Below are 10,066 nucleotides of genomic sequence, written 5' to 3'. Positions count from 1 at the left end.
TGTTGATTGTATTACAGTAAAATTACTCTTTAAGGTTTTTAGTTCACTTTTAAAAGTTTTTATTTCAAAAAAGGACGAACTAAAATTGTTTTCGTTAAAAAAATGCAAATCAGCGTCAGAAATATCATTAAGTAAAACGTTTGCTGAATTGAAAACATTAAAGCGTAATTTTTCAAAATCTATTGTTAAGTTAGTCATTATTTAAAATCGTTAAAATCATTTTATTATTGGCCTAGGTGGAAGTTGAAACTGAAGTTATTTCTTCGAGAATTGATGTTTCAACTTTATCTGCGTCAATGGGACACAAAATAGTATCATCATTCCTCGAAACTGATGAACTTAAATTCAAATCCTTATTCAAATTTTCAATATCAAATGCATTGATCAAAGAAGTTGAAGCAAACATATCACTTAATTTAAGAGTATTTTTAGCAGCTTCTTGCATGATTTTTTGTCGCTTTTCTCTCTCTTTTTGATCGCCTCCTTAAAATTTTCTTTTTTCCATTTTTTCTAAATAATAAACGTAAATAATTTAACAATATAATACAATAAGTATTTATTTAACCCATTAACGCCTAAACAAAAATTAATCGATAATTTATTCTTAAAGTTTGCATTGATAGTATACGCTTTAAGAAAATAAGATTTATCAAAAATGTATGAAAAGAACAATAAATCATCTTACATATATATAGTTTATAAAATAATAAAAATAATATTATATAATTAAAATAAAATGAGCACTTCCAGTTGGATGCAGTATAAGTTAACAATTTTGTTTAAATTGTTTCTATATATAAATTCTATGAGCCGGCGTTATTGGGTTAAATTAATTGATGGATAGTAAAACATTGGGGAAAAAATAGTTAAATATACAACCTGTTAAGAGTTAATTTTAAATATCACCAGACGGAAGTGCAAGGTGAAAAAATAAAATGAAATAAATGTATAAAAACATATTTTCTCTAAGATTTTTTATTTTTAAAATGCAATCTAAAAAATTTAAAATTTTGTAATTTTAATAAATTTAATAAATTTATAAGATTTTAAACGTTGTTCGACCGGCCCACCGGGAAATGTCCCGGTGTCCCGCCGGCCCATTCCGTCACTGATTATATATATATAAGCATTGATCTAAACAAAAATTAATTGTAAAAGGGAAAACCCAAACATAACGTTTATATCTAGTTATAAACATTATGCAGAGTTGATAATGCCGCCCTGGGGCAAAGTAACTTTTTGCCAAAAGGCCGACTTTTTGGGAGGCGGAAGCTGTTGGTGGCGGCCTCCCAATCAATCTTTAGCGGCATAACGTTCTTTCTTCCACCTTCATTAGCTTCTGCCCTTCTATTGGCGGCCGCTGCCCGAGTTATTTTTTGCCCGAGGCAAAATACTTTGGAGGCCGACGCCATGAGGGAGGAAAAAGCCATTAGTGGCCGTCTCCAGAAAAAAATTGTGGAGGCAGAATTATTTGGAGGCCGCCTCAATTGGCTTTTGCCTCCCAACTGGCTGCGGCCGCCAAATTGGAGGCAGAAATATTTGCCTCCAGCCGGCGGATGTAATGAAAAATAATTGCTCATTTGCTTTAAAGCAATCAAATATTAACTAGAAACAAATGCTATTTGACATCAAATTTCATTCTATATGATTATTTGCAAAAGTTTTGAGTATTTTAAAAAATTCTAATTTTTTTTTTAATTTAATAAATTAAGTAAGATAAATTAGTAGTTTTATTATTCAAAACAAAAGTTAAGAGTTGGAAAATTTATGCCGTTGGCGAATAAATCTTTTTGACAAGAAAAAAAAAATTATTATAAGTAATTAAATTGACTGATTTTGGTAAAAGTTTTTTGGAACAAGTCGACATGCTAAAACTTTTATCTATTGTATCATTTGCCATAACGTTAAATACTTATTTTTAATAATTGGATATTGTATAAGTTATTGAAAAAACATCTGCTGTTTATTAAAAATTTACGACCACGCTGTATTACACTCATAGTTTTGCCAAAATACAACAAACAAAAAAAAAAAATATAAGTTTATAAAATACTTTTATAAACATTATTTATATTTTACTTTTAAAACCTTTAAAAATATAGATTCATCTACTTTTACACGTTTTGAAGTTTTAAGCGATTAAAGGTTTAAAACGTTTAAAAATTAAAAATTTATTTGATAGAAAGACAACCACTCCGACAAAATTTAAATCTTTTTTAAAAAATCATATAAAACAAAACTTTGATGTCAAATATTTAACAATTTTTTTTCAGTTAATATCTTAATTTCTCATTAACTTAAAGACAAACCTGCAATTATTTTTCATTACATCCGCCGGCGGGAGGCAAATATTTCCGCCTCCAATTTGGTGACCGCAACCAGCAGGGAGGTATATTCTATTGAAGGCGGCATCCAAATGGCTTTGCTTCCAAAATTTCTACTGGATGCGGCCACCATTGGTTTCTGCCTCTCTATTGGCGTCGGTCTCCAAAGCATTTTGCCTCCAAAAAAAAACTCTTACTGCGGCCGCAAATAGAAAGGTGGAAGCCACTGGAGGCGGATAAAGAAAATTTTGACGCTAAAAATAAATTGGGAGGCAACCGGCGTCTGCTGCGGAAGAAAAGTGGAGGCGAGAATATTTATGCCGCTTATCAACACTGACATTATGTTTATACTCGAGTTATTATTCGAGTTATTACTCGAGTTATTACTCGAGTTATTACTCGAGTTATTACTCGAGTTATTACTCGAGTTATTACTCGAGTTATTACTCGAGTTATTACTCGAGTTATTACTCGAGTTATTACTCGAGTTATTACTCGAGTTATTACTCGAGTTATTACTCGAGTTATTACTCGAGTTATTACTCGAGTTATTACTCGAGTTATTACTCGAGTTATTACTCAAGTTATTACTCGAGTTATTACTCGAGTTATTACTCGAGGTATTACTCGAGTTATTACTCGAGCTATTAATCGAGTTATTACTCGAGGTATTACTCGAGTTATTACTCGAGTTATTACTCGAGTTAAAATTATTTAAAAGTGCTTTTTTGTTTGACGTCATTTATTAACTACAAAAGCGTTTTCCACACCAGTATTTATATTTAAAAAATCGAAGATCCAAAAATTACCTTCGAGAAAAAGAAATGGCGTTAAACATTATTTAATAAGAAGTTTTTTGCCAATGTTTTGATAAATAATTTTTTTTGGAACTTTTAAATATTATAAACTTATTTTTTAAGGATTATTTAAGATATTATTATTTTTATTATAATTATTTTATTTTATTTTGCCGTTTAACAAATTTGACAGTTTCCATAAATTTACAATTAAGTTAATGGCCGGAGCAAGAATAAGGCATAATTTGCCTTATCGCCAAGCACCGTGTTACAATTTATAATTTTTACAAAGTTGCTTCAAGAATATATAACATAAAAGAAAAATTAAATGAATGTTTACAAAAGATATATAATAAATAAAGTAAAATATCGTTTAATACATAATATCATAAATAGATTGAGTAAAAGTAAGAGTTAATATATAAAACTTTATATATATTTTAAATAAAATATATAAAAGATAAAGTAAAATATCATAACTAGATTAGGTAATAGTAAAAGTGAATATATAATAACTTTATATATATAAATACGCACAAAAAATAAAATAAAAAGCGAGAAAATGTGATTTTTGATAATGATTATTGTCAAAAAATTTTACCTTGTTTTTTTTCTTTCGAATAATTACGAAAATACGAATAATTAACTTGTTTTTCAGTTTTTAAATTATATATCTGATCTATTTTTAAAAGAAAGACTTATAATAATATAAATCAAAATCTGCGTTTAAAAAAAACTGTTTTGAATCAGTTTTAAACTGATGAAGAGATTTTTTTTTTCCGGAAACAATGTTTGGAAATCTTTTCCACAAAAGTGGTCCGCGATTCTGAATTGAATAAGAAACTTGTTTAGAATAAGATTTTGGTATAACAAAGTTGTTAGCGGAAAATCTTGTAGCATATTTATGGTGTATTACTTTAAAATAAATATTTTGGGGGGACAGTCCATATTTTGTTTTATACATGAACAGTAGAACAAGATGGATATTAGGTTTGAAAATATTCAGGGCACCAATTACACGTAAAAGAGGTTCACAAGGAACCGCTCTACCAGATCCAAATATGATTTTAACAGCATGTTTTTGCTTGCTATAAAGTTTTTAAGATAAGTGATTAATTAACTCTACTATTGCATGATCTGTTGAGTGTTGCTATTTGAAACCAAATTGCTTACTGTATAACATGTTGTTTTCAGTTAAATGATTATACAGCCTATTGTACACTATACGTTCAAGCAATTTCGAGAAACAAGATAAAATAGATATAGGCCTGTAATTAGAGGGTTCTGACTCATCTCCAGATTTAAATACTGGAGTTACTCTAGCAATTTTTAATTTATCCGGAACTTTACCTGATTTAAGTGACTGATTGAATATATGAAACAAAGATGGTTCAATTATATCATAGACTAATTTTAATATATTAACGCTAACTTTATCCGATCCTGCACTTTTGTTACTTTTTAAGCTTAGTAATGCAGTCCGCAACTCGCGTATATCTAGCTTTGACTCATTCATTTTTTTATTAGAATTTGTTAGATAAGAATCAAATGTTGAAGAAGTTAAAGGAATACTTTGCGCTAAATTAGAACTAACATTTATGAAGAAACTGTTTAGTTCTTCAGCTATGAGTGCTTTATCGTATATTGTTTCACCGTCAATTAAAAGTTTTTTTGGCAGAACATTATTTTTATATTTGTTTTGTCCAATTATTTCTTTAATAGCATTCCAAGTTTGTTTAGTATTTTCATTTGCATTTTCTAGTAATTTCGAATAATATACTTTTTTAGAATATTTTTTGATTTTTTCAAATATATTTTTATAGTTTTTTTATTTTGCTTCGTTTGAATGTTTTTTTTTTAAGAAATTTTTCATAAAGTTTTTGTTTTTCCTTGACGATTTTAGTAAGCCTTTTGTCATCCAAGGCGATAGAAGTGATTTTGAATTCACATAAAACTTTTTTACAGGAAACGCTTTATCGTATTGTTTACAAAGTTGCGCTAGAAAAAGTTCATAAGCATTGTTAGCATCACGTGTTTGGAGAACAAGCTTCCAATCTGAAAAGAAACTGAAAGAGTAGTAGTTAGTGCCACTAACATAGTAGCAATGAAAGCAGATCTGTGCATACCATGGGAAAAGCTTAAAACAATTTCCAGGTTAATATTTTTCTATATAAATATTATTCTATACTAATTTTTATAACATGACATATAATTTTTTTTATTTGTTTAAAGATGGCTGAAGAACTTTAATATAAATACAGCATCACATTCTTCTCAAAGAATAGTTGCTGAAAAGTTATCTGGTGATGACCTTATTGTGGAAAATGCACCATTTACCTTTGAAAAAAAAGAGAAAGGAACATTTGAAATAAAATATGCATCTTGGGGTTATATTGAAAATTTACCAATGCATATTTTAAGACATCTTGATCAATTAGAAAGGTAGTTTTAACAACCAATAATGAAAATTTTTTTAAAACATAATTTATAAAGTAAATTTTTTTTTCATTTGGGTATATTTGTTATTAGTTAAAATGAAAACCATTGCCTACTAAATAATTTATTATTTTAAAATGTATTTAATTATTAAATAATTTCTTTTTATGTAGTTGTAAAAGACTTCATTACCACAAATTTATTCCTGATAAAGAGATACAAATTAAAATTGGAGGTGATTATGGTGGGGGGAGTTTTAAAATGACTTACCAGGTTGCAAATACCCTAAACCCAAACAGCAAAGACAACACCATAGTTTTTAGCATATTCGAGGCGAAGGATTACAGAATCAATGTCAAAGTAGCCATGTCAAGGTTTGAAAAGCAAATAGAAGATCTTCAAGAAATGAAGTATAAGTAAGATAAAAAAATTCTTTTTCTTTTTAATAACTAATGTGCTTTATTTTTAGTTGAATTAAATAGTTTTAATAATTTATTACTAATTAGTTTTAATAAATTATACTTTAAAATAAATGTAATATATTACAAATGATATTTATATTAAATTTATCTTAAACATTTCTACACACCTCAACAGGAATAATAATATTAGAGTATTTGTTTTTGGTGATTATCAGTTTTTATGTGCCCTCTATGGAATCTCAGGAGCATCAGGTGATTTCTATCTTTATTAATGACAAATTATCAGTATTTTCATAATTTTTGTTACTTAATTCGAAATATATTGAAATTCAAACAAAATGGTTGGGTCTTTTTTGCTGAATGAAAAACCACAATATGGTTTATAATATTTACATATAGTATTACAAATAATATATATATATATATATATATATATATATATATATATATATATATATATATATATATATATATATATATATATATATATATATATATATATATAATTAAATAGTATATTATAGTAAAAATAATAAAAAAATTTATTAATGATTATTAAATATGATTTTTTATAATTTTTTTTTATGATTAATAATTTTAACTATTTCTTATCCATTTTATTTTAAGGGAGGCATTGTTGTCTTTTCTGTTATGCAACAGCAAGTGACATGAATCTTGGTGAGCAGAAAAGTTCTGAAATAAAAGATCGTACCTTAGAAGATCTACTATTGGATCATGAAAAATTTATAGAAAACGGAGGTTTAAAGAAAAATGTAAAAAACTTCAATAATGTCATCACAAAGCCCATTTTGAAAATACCACTAGATCAAGTAATGTTGTTTTTATTTGTAGTAATAACTTTGCAGTGCAGCTTAATAAAAGTACATTATTATATACTTTCAATTTATATTTTTAGGTATCTTTACCTAGTCTCCATATGGCTCTTGGTATTTATTTGAATTTTTTTAATTTGTTTGAAGAAGAAGTCCACCAATTAGATATTATGATTGCTGCAGAAGCAGTCAAAAGCAGAATTAACTTTTCAGAAGAATATCCAGTTTTTGTATCAAAACAAAAACAATTGTTAAATCTTCAAACTGAAATTCTTAACTTTGATAATCAAATCCAAGAAATCAATGATGTCATTTTGTTAGCTGCTGTTAACAATTCAGATAATTTAGAAAATTTTCAATCTCTCTACTCTAAAGAAATTGAGTTACTTAATAGTGAAAAAGCGAAAAAGGTTATACAGTTTATTGATTTCATTGATTTGATATTTTTATGATTTTATATTATCTATTTCATATTGATATGTGTAGTTATAAAAGTAGAATTTGTGTTTGTAAATGAAATAAGAAATGAAGTTGTATAGGTGTTAACTTGTATGCACTAAATAGTTTTGCAAGCATTTGCTATAGTGCAAACTAATTGTAGAAAAAAGCTTAAACGTCAATCAGTTTGAGTGTATTTAGAACACATTTTTACAAGTTTGTGGTCAAGCAATTTGCATTTTTTCATAAGCACGAAAGCAATTTTTCATATACAGATTTAATTTTTGTTTTTTTCTCTCTGATCACTGTTTTTTTAAACTCTGATCTGCATATGAAATAATTTCATATGCAGATCAGAGTTTAAAAAAATAGTGTTTTAAATATCAACCCTGTCATTCACAGATTAGTCTTTGTTTTTATGAAATGAATAATATAATTATTACTGCTATGCAACTATTGTTAGTTTATGTTATACTACTTTAAGTTTTTTTTAGATTGATCTTTATAATACTCTATTTGAAAAACATTCATCAGAAATGGGTCAGAGACCATGCACTAAGATGATTGAGACGATACTACAAAAGCTTAAAGTACAACGTCAAGCTTACCACGGAAAAAGTTTTATAGGAAACCACGTGCATAAAATGCTAAAAGTAATTAAATTAGATATTAATATGAATAAAAAGCATGACGTAGTACGTAAAAGACAGATAACTAGGTTTTTACTTGATAAATAATAGTTTATTATCTTTTTTTTTTACTTTTAATACTAATATAGTTTTGGAAAAATTGTAATTTAATGCAATTACAACAAATAATACATCAATAAACCTAAAAATATATCTTTAGTAAAATAAATTTGCTATTTAGAAATCTTCAATACTTCAGCTATGCAACTGTATCCCGAAGCTTGTTCACGATGAAGGATATTCAGGAACAAACATGCATCAGTTTGCAGTTGAAATTAGCAGTAAATATAAACAACTATTTGATAAATTTGCCCAGTGCTATAAAATATTTTCTTCGAAAAATACAATTACACAAGACGATTTAATTCTTTTAAGTAAGTCGCACTCTATAAAATGCTTTAAAATAAGTTTATGTATACTTATTTTTTTATTTTTTTTGTTAATTTAATTTTAAATTTTTTTTAGAAAAAAATATAAACGACTTGATGAAATTTTATCGCTTAAATTGGCCAGAGGCTTCAGTGACACCTAAGCTGCATATGTTGGAACATCATGCTATTCCGTTTATGCAAAAATGGGGAGCAGGATTTGGGTTTTATGGAGAACAAGGTGGAGAATCAATTCACATGGAGTTTAACAAACTCAAAACTACTTATCAATCAATTCCTTGCCCAACATTGCGATTAAAAAGTATTCTTAAATCTCATTACCAAAAGACAAACCCAGAGAATATGCAACTTAAGCCATGTGTAAAAAAAAGGAAAAAAATAGGTTAATTAAAAAGTTAATTCAATACTGAAGATTTGATTGCCGAGAAGGAAGTATCGATTTGTCAAAAAAAAATTTGTTTACCTGGATTTACCAGTCATAAAATATATAGAACCGAAGTCTCCTCAAGAAAGAAATTAAAAACGGCTATTTTCATAGCCACAAACATAATGAAAACATTATTTGATATAAAATAATTTTTTAGTTATGGGCGATGCATAAATACCACCTATGTCATTTTAATTGTTTCTTTTTCTCGCGTATACGCGCAGATCAGTTATATAACGTATTATTCAAAAGATAAATTTGTGTATGTACATATATATATATATATATATTTTTTTGCAATGTTTGATGAATAAGCACATATTTTTCAGAAATCTTTTAGATGACGCGACAAATAGAGAAAATAACGGTATAAAAAAGTTAGATAAAGTGTTTTACACGAAGCTTTGACTAAGCGATGCCTAAGTAAAAATAACTCACGATTTAAATGTTAGCAAAAAACTTAATACGTTTGCGCTTAGTATTTGCAGATAGGGCCTCCGAAGTCTTTATATACTTTTTATATGCATCACCTCTCGATTTAAATTTTAAGGTTTAAATTTGCCAAAGTCAAACTTTGAGTTATTTGCCAAAACGAAATTTTGAAACAAGTGATTAAAAAAACTGTCAGTTTGTAAACGAATAAGGCAAAAAATCTTAAGATGCGACTTTTTAAAGTTAATGCTAAAGATTTTTACTATCTTGAGCATTTTATTTTATTTAACCAATTCCTAACTAGACACCGAAATTGCTGTGGCAGAGCCATAAATAAGTTGTGATACCCTCCTTATTGAAGACATGGACATGTTTTTGAAGAAGTAGTGGGTATTGATTTGAGCATTTATATTTAGACTGACATAAATTACACAAAATATACAGCCGTTTTTGAACTTTTCAACCCTCGAAATATTTCTGGCTACATTTTTAGTATAACGTAGTAATACTTTTGATAAATATTTAAACTAAAATGATTAAGTTCTTATTAGTTTGATGTTTTCTTGAGTTGCAATTATGATACATGCAATTAACCTCATTGTTTGCTTTTTTTTACGCAAAAATTTTACGTTTTTTCACAGAATTGTGCAATAAATTTTTTTTTGCAATGTTTGATGAATAAGCATATATTTTTCAGAAAGCTTATAGATGATCCGACAAATAGAGAAAATAACGGTAGAAAAAAAAAAGTTAGATAAAGTGTTTTACATGAAGCTTTGACATTTATATATATATATATATATATATATATATATATATATATATATATATATATATATATATATATATATATATATATATATATATATATATATATAT

The 10,066-nt window shown here is 27.0% G+C and overlaps 1 protein-coding gene across 1 annotated transcript; it reads left to right on the top strand.

Annotated features, from left to right (window-relative positions):
• Positions 1 to 5,225: 5,225 nt before the first annotated feature.
• On the top strand, positions 5,226 to 8,950 carry LOC136088017 (uncharacterized). Its single transcript, XM_065811654.1, has 9 exons — positions 5,226 to 5,275; positions 5,354 to 5,563; positions 5,731 to 5,973; positions 6,155 to 6,231; positions 6,607 to 6,809; positions 6,896 to 7,222; positions 7,745 to 7,903; positions 8,121 to 8,313; positions 8,405 to 8,950. Exons 1-9 carry the CDS (start codon positions 5,226 to 5,228, stop codon positions 8,713 to 8,715), a joined length of 1,773 nt encoding a protein of 590 aa, XP_065667726.1. The 3' UTR covers positions 8,716 to 8,950.
• Positions 8,951 to 10,066: the final 1,116 nt, after the last annotated feature.

Source organism: Hydra vulgaris, chromosome 12 (genome assembly GCF_038396675.1).
Source record: "Hydra vulgaris chromosome 12, alternate assembly HydraT2T_AEP".
NCBI classification, from domain to species: domain Eukaryota; kingdom Metazoa; phylum Cnidaria; class Hydrozoa; order Anthoathecata; family Hydridae; genus Hydra; species Hydra vulgaris.
Note: the sequence above shows the minus strand (reverse complement) of the source record. Positions and strands in the feature narration are given on the sequence as shown.